We start from the raw sequence: 14,376 nt of genomic DNA on the forward strand, positions 1-14,376 counted from the left end.
CCCCCCCCCCCCCCCCCCCCCCCCAAATCCCATGGACGTCAGCGTCACGGTGTGTCTCTGTGGGCAGCTGCATGCTTTTCGTGGACCCCGCTTATCTCCTGCAGGCTCCAGAGATGGGCGATCAGTTATCTGCAGAGATGCGTAGTACAGTACTATCCACTTACCACTTACAGTATCCACTAACCACTGTACATTACAGTAACTTCGTAAGAACAAAACTGAACATTCCAATTTTATTTTCAAATCACAGCATAAACACTCATACATACAAGTATTACCTCTATAAACGCACACATATACGTCCTGCTATACAACCATAGTTTGTAGCAGAAAAATTCTTATAGATCTTCGATCATAATGTAACTTTCTTCATGAAGGAGATTCTGTGCCAAGCTTCTTTCAGAAAGCAGGTCACTGTTGCTTTTGGTCTCCTTGCTTTTTGCCCATAATACACAATAGAGACCCGCAACTATGACCACCGCACCTATAACTCTGTAAATGATTAGGGAAAACAGATAAATTTTGTCAGAAGATTTGGTGAGTAAACACCAATTTGTTGTTGCTGCTTCATGCCACATATTATTGTCATAACTCACAACTTTGATGGTGTGTATTTCTTACCCTCCAATGTAGAGTCTGTCACCAAGGAAAATAGAAGCCATGATAGCAACCATGACAGTTTGCAATGGTTGGAAGACAGAAACGAAGTGAGGCCCTCCCTTATTTATGCACCAAATCATAATATACCAGGCAATACCAAGTACCACAATACCCTACATTCATTAGTATAATCAAGACATCATTGTACATTCACTCGCATATATAAGGTCTTCATTATCCCCAAGAAACACACACACACACACACAGATATATATATATATATATATATATATATATATATATATATATATATATATATATATATATATATATAAGCTTCTTTCCATGTTTGCCTTTCTGAAATTCCATGTCGTCGATTGAGATATCAACAACATAAATAAACAACTATATTAAAGTTAATTTATGTTCTTAGCCCAATAAACATAAGTCCAATTTCAGAAACATATTTCCAATAAAGCTAGCATGACAAAATCTTCATAAAGCCCTCTCCAGTTCTTGTTTACTTTTATAAACTCAATGTATAAATTTTATTGACCGGAGCCCTTAAGCTAAATACCAATATAGACTTCACTTTTAAAAAGTATTGGCACAAAGCGACAAGATATGACTTTGATTTAGATAATAAGATCTTAACAAGATCTTGAATAAGATATAATTAGAAATGCACAATATAATCAACTTATTAGAAAAGATAATTACAGCATATAAGATGGTCAAAAGCTCGCCTCCAGAGTGGATCTTCCACCTTTCAATGTTGCTCTCAAAAAATGGTGCTACAACGACGAGTTGGATAAACCCCAATGCCAAAGTGATAGTGAAAGATGACAACTTAGCTGGGTATTTCTTCAAAACTGGGACCTGTTAAAAGTTAATAAGTTACAAGAGTCCTGAATACAAATTATGTAGGCTAGAAATTTGTTGTTGAGAACTTGAAATTTGAAACAGATTTTGGAAGAAAAAATTGTACAAAAACAACAAAAATTCAAGCACGTCCCATATAACAAAAGCCAGGAATCATGCCGTGGACCTCAATTTAAAATTGACACTTACATTTATGTAAATCACTAGAAACAACATTTTTTCATCTCTATGTAATAGTGGGGAAATGGCTATAGTACATTGCTAACAGTTTTCCTTTGTGTTAAGTTTTCAGTTACCCAGTCTCATTCGTTAGATATCTGTATTATTTGGTAGAAATGATAATGTAAACGTCATAAAATACAAATGAATATGCCAATACATAGGCAAACACTAAAAGAAGTTAATTAGAAGGCGAAATAGTAGTAACAAACCTGCAGAACCATCCATGCAGACAAACAAAGACAATTCACAAACATGACGAGACATCCTGCGATCCAGGTAAATCTTGGACTCAGGATAACTTTAATGTCTTTCAGTTTGTGGGTACCCTCTGAATGTGTTGTCGTTAATGGCATCCCTTTGTAGAGGGTTATGATGGTTGCCCCTGCTATGGTAATCACCGTGCCTGCTATTTTTGCCAGCCCATGTCTGCTTTTAATATTTACCTGTTCAATTCTGGGTAGGAAGACAACAAATCTTAATGTTACTAACTTGAGGCCTCCGACGGAGCGTCTACATTAATTTTCATGAGATGCTCTAGAAAAAAAGATAAGTTCTAAAAATTCACACAATAATTAGAAACATCTATATTTTAATTTGGTAGACTCTGATCATCATCATCTCCAATAATAGCGACCATAACAAGTATGATCATTCTAATATTAGTTGCATAGAAAGGTACATTATTAGAGAACGTCTGGAAAAACATAGCTAAGCTGGTCAAATTTCGCTGATTTGGGATTTCAGATCTAGCTAGCTCAGGCAACAAGTAGATTTGGTTCTACTCCCTCCATCCCTAAATAACTGTCGCCGTTGGTGTGCGTGCCACAAGTTTGACTCGATTTGTAGAAAATACGTGCAATATTTGCATCTCCAAACAAATTTATTAAAAAAACTAGATTCAAAGATCTTTCCAATGATACTAATTATGTACCATAAATATTAATATTTTTTAATATATATTTAGTCAAAGTTGTTTCTATGAAAGCGAAAACGACAGGTATTTAGGGACAGAGGGAGTAGACTATAAGAAAATACATATGGATCTTCATACCATTACTAAGTATTTGTTTTTAGTTCATCAACTGTTATGCCTCCTTGGCCCAACACCATGGAAATTCTATATACAATTGCTGGTTTTAATTCCATGGCCATCAAAGTTTGCTTTAGATAACGTATTTTTCATTAATTGTAAACACAAATTACACAATAAATAAATCATCACATTTGCTATTTACCTCAAAACAGCAGCCATCACAAATGTGATTGCAGGGACAGAGTTTTGGATGACAGAGACATAAGTTGGTGACAAGTAGTACAAACCAAGAATATAAAGCCCCTGTGTGAATGTAACCCTGCACGGATTATAGGAGTAGTTAAAAACTCTCTAACTTGTACACAATTATCTCAAAATGATCAATATGAATACAATTATTGTACACCTTACCCAACTGCAGCCAACATGAAGAAGTCAATCATCAAACGTAACGTGAGGGGTGGCCTATCTTTCCTGTAAAGAGGTAAGTTTTTTTTTGGACTGAGATAATAATACCCAAAATTTTGCAAAACTTAGATTCGAGTGTTAAACACCTAAGAATACCAAAATACTCCTAAAAAGGAGTAGCATGCATGCTCCTAAAATTTGGGTTCGGGGAGTCCAAAAACAACAAAGTCAAAATTTCAGTAGCACTTTTGAAATGAACTTCTCTAGTGGTAACTCTCTAGAGCACTAGGAGATCACCAATAACCTGTGTAGAGTAAGTTTACATATACTCACTTTTCGAGGAAGTAGGCAACAGGAGCAATCACAAGCAGGGCAGAGCCATTCCTGTAGACGAGGAACGCCATCTTGCTGACGCCCATGTCGAGCGCCGCCCTAGACACGACGTGGAAGCCCGCTATGAGCATCTCCAGCACCAGCACCGCCGCTACCAGCTTTGCCTTCGGCATGGCACCCTCCTCCATCGCCATGGATCTCTTCTTTCAGACTAATCTCGCTACAGTTGTAGTATCGGAAGAGCAGGGCAGAGGATAATGAATCTGTGCAATAATGAAGCTGAAGCAGTGCCCTTCGATAATGATTGTTGTTGTGTGGACTGAAGGCAGCCAGCAGGTTAGATGGCGCTGTCAACGCATGTCTCTGTTTCTGTTGCCGGTACGACAAAACCTGCCAGGTCGTTGAACACGTGGCAATTTAAGCGCCTCTGGTTTGGCACAGAGTGCTGTCTCAGTTCGTTTACGCGGGATTTATCACTACGGGATACAGTAGATTTGCCGAGTGCCAGGGGCACTCGGCAAAGGCCCAAAAATACTCAGCAAACGCTTTGCCGAGTGTTACACTCATACAGCACACAACATTGATTTGTCGGCAAACAGTAGTTTGCCGAGTGGCAAAAATAAACTCTCAGCAAAAAAATTTTGACGGGATGGAACGGTGACGTCAATTTTGCCGAGTGCACGACGAAAAAACACTCGGCAAAGTTTCTCAAGTTTGCCGAGTGTCAGGCCGAAAACACTCGGCAAAGTTTCTCAAGTTTGCCGAGTGTCGGGATGAAAACACTCGGCAAAGTTTCTCAAGTTTGCCGAGTGTCAGGACGAAAACACTCGGCAAAGTTTCTCAAGTTTACCAAGTGTCAGGACGAAAACACTCGGCAAAGTTCACAAACTTTACCGAGTGCCACGCCCTAACACTCGGCAAAGTTTAGACACTTTGCCGAGTGCCACGCCTAAAACACTCGGCAAACAAGCGAGCAACGGTCAGATTTTATGGTCACTTTGCTGAGTGTCCATTGAATACACTCGTCAAAGAGAAAACACTCGGCAAAGAAGGTTCCCAAAATGACAGAAAATGGTCTCTTCGCTGAGTGTTTTGCCTTGACACTCGGCAACTCCTCTCTTTGCCGAGTGTTATACTCGGCAAAGCGACCAAGGCCCCTCCCTTTATTACTAATCTGTCACATATAACGGACCCCTCTCAATTCACAAAAAACCATAACAATTCACAATAAAACATCATCACAGGCATAATTATATGTCACATGTATAATAAACCATCATCATAATTCACAATAAACCATCATCACAAGTCACAATAAACCATCATCACAAATCACAATAAATCATCATCACAATTTACAATAAACCATCATCACAAGTCACAACTAAGTCACAATAAGACAGAATGCAAATGCAATCACTGCGTAGGCCCTTGGAACCTCTGCGACAAATCCGGGTCTTGAGACTGATTATTTGATGCCGCCGATTGATTCTGCACAAAAGAGAAGTATTCGAAACAGTGTTAGCTTCCTTTTTAACAGTGTTAGACTTCATATTGCAAAGTGAATTTCAGTATCGAAAGGTGTGCATATACAGCATATATACTGTAATTGTAATCACAACATTCAACACTAATGCAACACTTAAATTCGTGCTATGCACACAGCAGGCTACTTGCATGTTAAAAATAAGGGAATTAGCAAGCATCCACATATCTACGTGCTGCTGCCAGTTGCAACATGGTGTTAAGCACACAGCAGGCTACGTGCTGCTGCCACTCAACAAGGTCAGGGATCCCAGTGAAGGAATAACACCTGTGAATGGATTGCTATGGAGATCTAGATATTGCAAATTTGTGGCATTGGCCAGTGAAGCTGGAATTGGACCTTCAAACCTGCTCCCTTCCAATATCAATTCTGTGATGCTTGTAAGGGTGTTGCCGATACTGGTGGGAAGCGTACCAACAAGTTGGTTGGCCTCAAGTCCAAGAAAAGTAAGAGAGGAGATGTTATAAAGTGCAGGTGCAACGGTGCCTGACAAGTGCTTGCAGGGTTTTAAGCTTACCTAAGCTCTCTGGAATCCTTCCTCTTAAACTGTTATGAGAAAGCAGTAAGAAAGCCAGGGAAGAAAGATTACCATGTGAGCTAGGAATCTCTCCTAAACTGTTCAGAAGGCATGCATGCTGATGGTATGGGCAATGGTACAAATCCAAAATTTCGGAACCATAATGGTATCTGCTTTGTATTTAATACCTGCTACAGTCCATGTTGCTAGCAAAATCCTGATTAGTTCACTCTAGACATGAATGTTAAAAGAATCATTAATTTTCCAAACAGGTGCTTCACCATCCGTTTCTCCAGAAAATGTGAAACATGCTGCCATGTTTGGTCTGTCAGCAGCAGCAATGAAGTCTAAGCTCTTTGCCGATCAAGAGGAACGTGAAGTTCAAAGGCTAGCTGCTACTGTAATAAATCATCAGGTTAGTATGGGTTTCGCCATCTGATTTGCATGCACAGTTGTCTCCATTTGTTGTGACTGAGTCAAGCCTTTGATTTAGGGGTGGTAGATTTCTACTGAACTGGACCATTTATTGTTGCAGGATTGGCGCTGGACTTGTTTGAGTCCCTTCACATCTGACTTATCGTTAGATGAAAACTGGTATTAGGTTCTAGAAGTCGGCTAAGACTTTCGGGTCCCTTGATATCTGAGTTGCCTGTTTAATTAAATTAGAAAAGCAGTCTGGCACTCCTGGAACTAAGTTTTGTTTCCTAGCCTAGCTTGATAGTATATAGTATGAGTGAGCTTTTTTGCTGGATCCAAGTCAGAGTAGGGTTAAATTTTCTGGTACCAGCATGGTAGTTGTTTTGATAGACCCTTATTCACACTTACTCTAGTATGTTGTTTGCTGAGGATGGCTTATTGATATTGCAACACTCAATTTGCAGTTAAAGAGATTGGAGTTGAAGCTGAAGCAGTTTGCGGAAGTTGAGACCTTGCTCTTGAAGGAATGTGAGCAAGTAGAAAGGGTTAGACAGAGGATTTCAGCTAAACGAGTCAGGATGAGGTCAGCCCTATTAGGTCCCACCGGAAGCGGTCTACCAGGGGGCAGTAGCACCATGCCATCAAATCCAGCAGGCATGAGCCCCAGACCAGTGCAGGGGAGATGCAAAATACTTGCTCCAGTCAAAATAAATTTATATTTTGAACATGATCTTATTTCTTATGTATCCCTGAGTACTTTTTCATTTAAAGCAGTAAAGGAGCTTGCTGACAATTTGGACAACTTATTTAACACATTCCTAAAAGTATGTAAAATATTTTATGAGAGATATCAAGGTGTCAAGTGACTCACAGGAGTAGTTGTTGGTGGCTGAGGTGAAGGGAATAGCATCGGTGGCGGTGGCAAAGGTTGACCCATACTCGATGTAAAAGTCCGCATGTATTGGAACATTTGGTCCATCCTCAACCGATTTTCTTCGTCCATCCTCTGCCGCTCAGCCTCTAACCGCTCCACCCTTGCCTCCATCTCCTCCCGTTGCTTCTTTTCTGCTTCCACCTGGGCCTAAAATATTTCATTGCAATGTTACAATGCAAAGCTAAAGTACGTAAGAACCAACGAATGATGAATGGAAGAGAAAGAACCTGGAGAGCCTCTATCTGGAACAATGCAGTGGTCTCCAGCGTCCTCGTCAGCAACCCCTTCATTGTCTACTTCCATTCCGATCGCTTCGGTTAAATCTATCACAAAACTCCCTTCGAGCCCATCTTCTTCCTCACAAAACTGCCTTCGAGCCCATCTTCTTGGAAGAACTCTCCGTCATATGTGTTGGGGTCTATATTGTAATCTTCATTGTTTGGTGCAGGTAGTTTACCGTGTGGCGATACCTTGTACACAACATCCCAACCCTTAAGACGGCTGTCGGTTTGGCATGGGTATGACAAATAATAAACTTGCGTGGCCTGTTGAGCCACAATATAGACGTCGTCTCCTGGTAAGACGGATGATTGTCGAATTTCGACTAGCCCAAGATTAGGGGTGCGTCTCATGACATCTGGATCAAACCAATGACATTTGAATATGACTGGATTAAGAGGTTTGCAACCATGAAAAGTTAGTTCGTATATTTCTTCAATTATTCCGTAGTACTCGACCCCATCAAAGCCTGGCGTAAAAACTCCGGTATTTGTGGTTCTTTGATTGGGCCGACTCTGCTCGTGCCTTGTTGTGTGAAAGCGATATTCATTGACGTCATAACCGGTAAATGACCTGACCTTATAGGCACAACCATCGACAACCTGTCTCAACTCGACATTCATAAACGCTTTGGTTTGGCCCTGCAAGTTCAAGCAGGGTAGTGCGTTTTATTATTTGCAGTACGAGCAACTTGTAATATCAAACTAAGTATGAGCTAAATTGGACTGTACCTTCTGCTTGAACTAAGAAATGAAATCGGGCTTTCCATTTGCCGCACCCTCTTTGAGAAGGGTATCACTTTCGTGTGGGGTAGGTTTCCTTGATTTGCGCCATAATTGACGATGAAATTCCCTGTACCAACAAGAAATATGGGAGTTGGACACAGAAAAGCGACTACTTGAGAACAAGTTTGTTGAGAACTTACAGCATGTATGGCTCCACCTCGGATAGGTTGGTCAACACATACAGCATGATAATGCGCCATTCTTCATGTTTCAAGGTCTTGTGGGTCGCACCACTTGCACTTCCGAGTTGCCCTCGGAAAATGCTAAGGCTCGATTCATCTCCGTCGGCATTGTAACGAGATGGTGGATTATGAACACTAGGAAGGTTGTCGGCATAGTATTTTGTTGTGAAGTTTGACACCTCCTCTAGAATGTATGCCTCTGCAATGGATGCTTCAATTTTGCATTTATTTTTACATTTAGTTCGAAGAACCTTTTGACATCTCTCAATCGAATAGCACCAATGGCCTTGCACGGGCCCCCCATTCGTGCTTCATACAGGAGGTGTAGAATCATATGCTGCATCGGATTGAAAAAGCCAGGTGAAAAGATCTTCTCCAACTTACAGAGCAACACATGCGCCATTTTTTCCATTTCTGCAACCACGGTATGAGATAACTCCTTGGCACAAAGCTGGTGGAAGAAATTGCTCAACTCCGCTAGCACCTACCAGACATGCTCAGGGACATAGCCTTGAACCATCACCGGAAGTAGGCGCTCAAGCCATATGTGGTAATCGTGACTCTTGAGCCCGTTGACTCGCATAGTAGCTAAGTTCACTCCCCTCTTCAGATTCACTACATACCTATCAGGGAACATTAACGTTTGGAACCATTCTAGTACCTCCCTCCTTTGGGCCCTCATCAGGACGAAATCGGCCTTAGGCTTTCTCCACGACTTGCCGACTCTGGGAGGCGCCATGTCCAGCTTTGGTCTATCGCATAACCTCACTTGATCCATTCTAGCCTTAACGTTATCCTTTGTCTTATCAGGAATGTCCATGATTGTACCAAAAATTGCCTCAGCGATATTCTTTTCAGTGTGCATTACATCAATGTTATGTGGAAGAAGAAGATCATCAAAATAGGGGAGGTTCCACAAGCACAACTTCTGAGTCCAAGCATGTTGCTCGCCATATCCCACAAAACCACCTTCTTGTTTATTGACCTCAAGAGCGTCTAATTGAGCACAAACCACGGCTCATGTCATCATCTATGGTGCAGGGTCTGTAACTATGACATCTTTCGTAAAGTTCTTGATGTCTAGTCTGAATGGATGGTCAGGAGGGAGGAATTGTCGATGTTTGTCGAACGAAGAATACTTGCCACCCTTCATCAACCAAATGAACATCAGAGAAGCCTTGCATACTGGGCATGGGAACCTCCTATGAACACACCAGCAGCAGAAAATCCCATATGCCGGCAAGTCATGCAGGGAGTACTGGTACCAAACATGCATTTTGAAGTTTGTCTTTGTAGCTCGATCGTATGTCCATACCCCTTCCTCCCAAGCACGGATCAAATCATCAATCAGAGGCTCCATGTACACACTCATATTATTCCCCTGGTGTTCTAGAATTATCAACGACAAGAATATGTTCTGTCGTTGAAAGAGGACGCCAGGGGGGAGATTGAGGGGGATAACGAACATGGGCCAACAGGTGTACAGGGCAGCCGCCATTCCGTAAGGATTGAACCCATCTGTTGCCAGCGCAACACATACATTACGAGCCTCTAGAGCTTTCTCAGGATAAATCTCATCAAACCATGTCCAGGCTTCACCATCGGATGGGTGTACCATCTTCTCAGGATTGTATCGACGTCCGTTTTTGTGCCATGTCATCTGTTTCGTGGATTCCTCAGTCATGTAAAGCCGTTGGATCCTCGGTATGAAAGGAAGGTACCGTAGGATCTTCACGGGGATTGCGAGCTGCCTCTTCTGACCATGACCAGAGTCTACCTCCAGGAACCTAGACGATTCGCACTTCACACAGTACTTTTCTTCCGCATATTCTTTCCTAAATAAGATGCATCCCTTCGGACAAGCATGTATCTACTCGTATGGCATCTTAAGTGCACGAAGGAGTTTTTGTGCCTCATACATGCTCTTTGGCAAGATGTGACCATCCGGGAGCAGGCTGCCAACAACTGCTAGCATAATATCGAAGGCGTCTCGACTCAAGGTAAACTGAGACTTCACGGCCATTAGGCGTGCAATGGCATCCAGTTGAGAAACCTTGGTATGCCCATGAAGGGGTTGTTGTGCCGTAGACAACATGTCATAATACGCCTTTGCGGTAGCCTTTGGCTCCTCCTCCCTACTTGCTTCATCGAAGTGTGCTTCATGGTAGTCATTTAACATATCTCCCACTCCGGCATCATCATCATATTCCTCGATGTGTTGTCTCAAGACCTCGTCTCTCCCATGATTGGCTTCACCATGGTAGATCCACTTGGTGTAGTCTGACATAAATCCGTTCTTCACAAGATGTTTGCCCATGTCTAGCTTGATTTGCCGACGCATGTTTCCACATTTGCTACATGGACACCAAGTTGATCTAGCTCCTTTGACAATTGCAAACGCCCATTCCAAGAAAGCATCCGTCTTGTCAATCCATTCATTGGTCAATGAATTCTGACTAGAACGGCCCATGTACATCCACTCACGATCATCCATCCTCTAGCATATCAGCGAGTAATATATAAAATCACGTTGCATCTACACGTTCCTATAATGTCTATTAGGTAAAGATAGGTCCTAATCCCATCCGAGGATGTGTAGTGGGTTTAGTTTTCATGCTCTACTCCGATCCGAGATAGAATTTTGGCAGCACCTCCCCGCTGTTCTCCAAATACACATCCCGGAAGGGAGATTGTGTATTCGGAGAACAACAGGGAGGTGCTGCTGAAACTCTATCTCGGATCGGAGTAGACCATGGAAACTAAACCCGCTACACATCCTCGGGCTGTCCAAAAAACGTGGACAATTCGAAACAGATACGGTTATAGATATGCAAAAATTTGCATATTTCCAACCGTATCTCTTTCGAACGGGAGACGCCTAACTAGGTTACGTGATATACGAACATCAAACGAAAAGAGAGGTGTATGATGCCTCACCTTGCTATCCGGCAAAGTGACGAGTCAAGGACGGTCCTTGTGAGTCTCTCCTGCAAGAAAATGGAGTGTCTCATGACATCACTTATGTAGTAGTGTTGTAACCTCGCTTAGGGCCTTGATCAGCATGTGCTTAGGCTTTAGCTTGAGAGATGGAGTGTGTTGGGTTTTGTGCCCTGTAATCTTGGTGAGCCAGAGCACTTGATGCCTTGGTGTCCTTCTTGCGAATTGATCCTATGAGCTTGGTATGGAGCAGTGTCAACTTGGTTTCTGGAGAACGAGAAGACCCGGCCTTCCTTAGTGAAGAAACTCCATAGGGGATGGTGCCAATGTAACTAGGAGAGCTGGGCAGCGGCAGTTGGACTTATTGGTTTGCGGTAATTACCTTTGGTTATTCTAATCCTTTCTATCTTCAATACCATGAGGGGGGGAGGCTTGGTCACCGGGAGCATATCTTGGTGGATGTTCAATGTGGACTAGGGGTTGCATTTTGCAACAAAATACCATGGATACTCGTCTCTGGGAGTTTGCCCTCTCTTGCTGATCTCTTTACTTACTGCATTTAAGCTTTTGTTTTTGTGCTTATTTGTGTGATCTTTACCTTTCCTACCTTACTTAGGCTAGTTGGTAGGTTTGGCTATAGAACGCTAAACTCTTTAGGTTGGTAAAGTTATGAGCACTAGAAAAATAATTGGTGCACATCTAGATAGCTAGTTTGTTGGCTTCGTCTTTTCGAATCAATTGCAACGTTGTGACAACAAGAAAGAACACATTGTCTCTGCTTGTTGCGTGTTAGAGTCAGCGACAATAATGGCCTTCTTTGCCTCCCATGGGTGGCCTTATGTCTTTAGGATTACAAACAAAGTTTATTTGGCTTTTGAAGCTGTTATTGTTTTAAGCATTTGTGTCCTATAATTTTTTGACCGATCCCTCACATGTGACTATTAAGGAGTATATTCTTTCATTATCTAAAAAAGTAAAAAAAAAATGAATATCACACAGAAAAAACTAGCATCCGTGCTATTTGCGCAACAATCCTACTAGTATATATGGGAGCCAAGTGTTTGAAATTTGTCCATAATTCAAGGGATTCAGGTAAATTAAGACGTCATACATCAATCCGAGCAAGCAACGTTAGGGCTTCCTTACCAGCAACGACGAGAAGGTGAGGACGAATTCGACTCGATTCCGTTCCGATTCCCGCTCCGCTTGGTGGCCTCGCCGCCGCGGGCACCGCCGGTGTGTGTGTGTGTGGGGGGGGGGGGGGGGGGTGGCGCTGCCGGGTGGAGCCGCCGCGGGCGTGGCGCGCCGGGGCTGGGAGGGCGATGCCGGGGGGTGGGGGCGCGCCGCCGGGTGGAGCCGCCGCGGGCCGGGCAGGGTCGCGCCGCCGGGGCCGGGAGGGTGCCGCCGGGGGATGGAGCGGGGGCGGGGACGCCGGCGGGACCGGGTCGGGTGGTCGCGGCGTGTGTCTGTGGCGTGTGTGCGTTGTGTGTGTGTGTGTCTGTGGCGTGCGGGGTCGCGCTGGGTTAACTGTTAGGGGGTATGCCGAGTGCCCGTGATCTGGCACTCGACATATCCCCTTTTTTTATTTTTTCAAAAGGTCTACCGACGTGGCAGTGGGCCAGCACCAAGACTTTGCCGAGTGTTTTGTAGAAGACACTCGGCAAAGAGATACTTTACTAAGTGTTATATAGAAACACTCAGCAAAGTACGCTAATATTTCATGTATACCTTTAATAGCTGGTTTCAGTAACGTTTTTACTATATATTTTGAAAAAAACTTGTCAAATTCACTCAAAAATGCATATTTGTTTTTTCTACTAATATTATTTCATTATTTCATGCAGTTATAGCTCAAAATTAATTTATATCAACTAAAATTCTATAATTGCAATTAATTAATAAAAAAATATCAAACGGATCCGAAAAATTGTCAAAATTTGACATGAACCAATCTATGTTGTGTATTACCTATATACAATTTTTTAACTCAAACCCCAATTCACATGTCACTTGGACTCTAAATCTTACCGGATCCTTCTAAGTTCTATGAATTTTCTCCGGAGATGCGTCCGTTTGTAAGCATCATACGTCACAAATTGTGCGAAACATTCTCAATTTTTTTACCACAGCCTCCACATATGATATCATGACATCTTGACAAATCTCGTGATTTTCAGACTTTGTTTGGTTTTTGTAGAATTTAAAAATCATTCTGACACACGATCGTGGTCGTGTTTCCTGAACAAAATGTTCGAAATTTCTTTTCATTTCCTGCATGAGACATCAATCCGGACTCAATGACATGAATATGATTTTTCCACTTATTTTATTCTATTATTTCAATCACTTGCAGTTCAAATTTCACTTAAATCAATAAATTACTCAAAATGAAATTAATTCACTAAATATAGCAAACAGACCAAGAAATAGACCAACTTTTAACATGCAGTTCCAAATGTCGTACGTGGGGAGTAGAAAAATTGTGGAGGGTCGAGGAGGAAAAAATAGTTTTGGATTTGCCAAGTGTCTCCATAAACACTCGGCAAACCCATATACTTCGCCGAGTGTCGGCATAAAACACTCGACAAATCCGTACTTCGCCGAGTGGCTCTAACGGACACTCGACGAAGTCCTAATGGCCGGCACGCCGTCCGGTAGGACGGCGCACGCGCGGGTCACGTGTTGGTTATTGCCGAGTGTCCCATAGAGGCCGAGTGTTGACACTTGGTAAATATTAAATATGCCGAGTGTCTGATGGTTGCCGAGTGTTGACACTCGGCAAATCATAAATATGCCGAGTGTAATCGTATGCCGAGTGTCTCGGAGGGAACACTCAGCAAAGATGCCGTTTGCCGAGTGCCCGATATAATACACTCGGCAAACGTAAAGCACTCGGTATTTTCACTGTTTCCCGTAGTGCCTTATTGATGCTGATTTGATAATACAGATTTATGATGATGCCGCAAAATGTATGATGAAAGTAGCTGAAATGACACTTTTTTATGCCAACAAGATACGTTTGCTGCGAGAGATGGCCTGCTGCAGTTCGACTATCCACCCGCTTCTCGATTAATTCCACGTCCGCCTGTCAGGACCCGGGTCAAGATCCTGACGGAATACTGGAGCATGTAGAATCGGAATTCAGAGAGTAGAATAGAAAGAACAGAGAAGTTCAGACAAGAACAGGCAAGATACAGATAGTTTCAGAGTTCAGAACTATTCCTTTCATACCCCTTTCGGTTACATGCGCTGCCTTTATATACAGCGGAATTTTTTAAAATAATATTTTTAATGATTAATT

General features: G+C 42.5%; 1 protein-coding gene and 1 long non-coding RNA gene across 2 annotated transcripts; one reads left to right on the forward strand and one right to left on the reverse strand.

Annotated features, from left to right (window-relative positions):
* Positions 1 to 215: 215 nt before the first annotated feature.
* On the reverse strand, positions 216 to 3,783 carry LOC136527720 (auxin-induced protein 5NG4-like). The gene is made up of 7 exons (XM_066520535.1): positions 3,479 to 3,783; positions 3,149 to 3,211; positions 2,940 to 3,056; positions 1,914 to 2,157; positions 1,321 to 1,479; positions 622 to 773; positions 216 to 492 (listed from the first exon to the last, which is right to left on the reverse strand). Exons 1-7 carry the CDS (start codon positions 3,670 to 3,672, stop codon positions 339 to 341), a joined length of 1,083 nt encoding a protein of 360 aa, XP_066376632.1. The 5' UTR covers positions 3,673 to 3,783; the 3' UTR covers positions 216 to 338.
* A 1,858-nt stretch (positions 3,784 to 5,641) lies between these two features.
* Positions 5,642 to 6,541, forward strand: LOC136527141 (uncharacterized). Its single transcript, XR_010776690.1, has 3 exons — positions 5,642 to 5,707; positions 5,814 to 5,956; positions 6,423 to 6,541. It is a non-coding gene; the product is annotated as an uncharacterized lncRNA (long non-coding RNA).
* The last annotated feature ends 7,835 nt before the right edge of the window (positions 6,542 to 14,376 follow it).

Source organism: Miscanthus floridulus, chromosome 19 (genome assembly GCF_019320115.1).
Source record: "Miscanthus floridulus cultivar M001 chromosome 19, ASM1932011v1, whole genome shotgun sequence".
NCBI lineage: Eukaryota > Viridiplantae > Streptophyta > Magnoliopsida > Poales > Poaceae > Miscanthus > Miscanthus floridulus.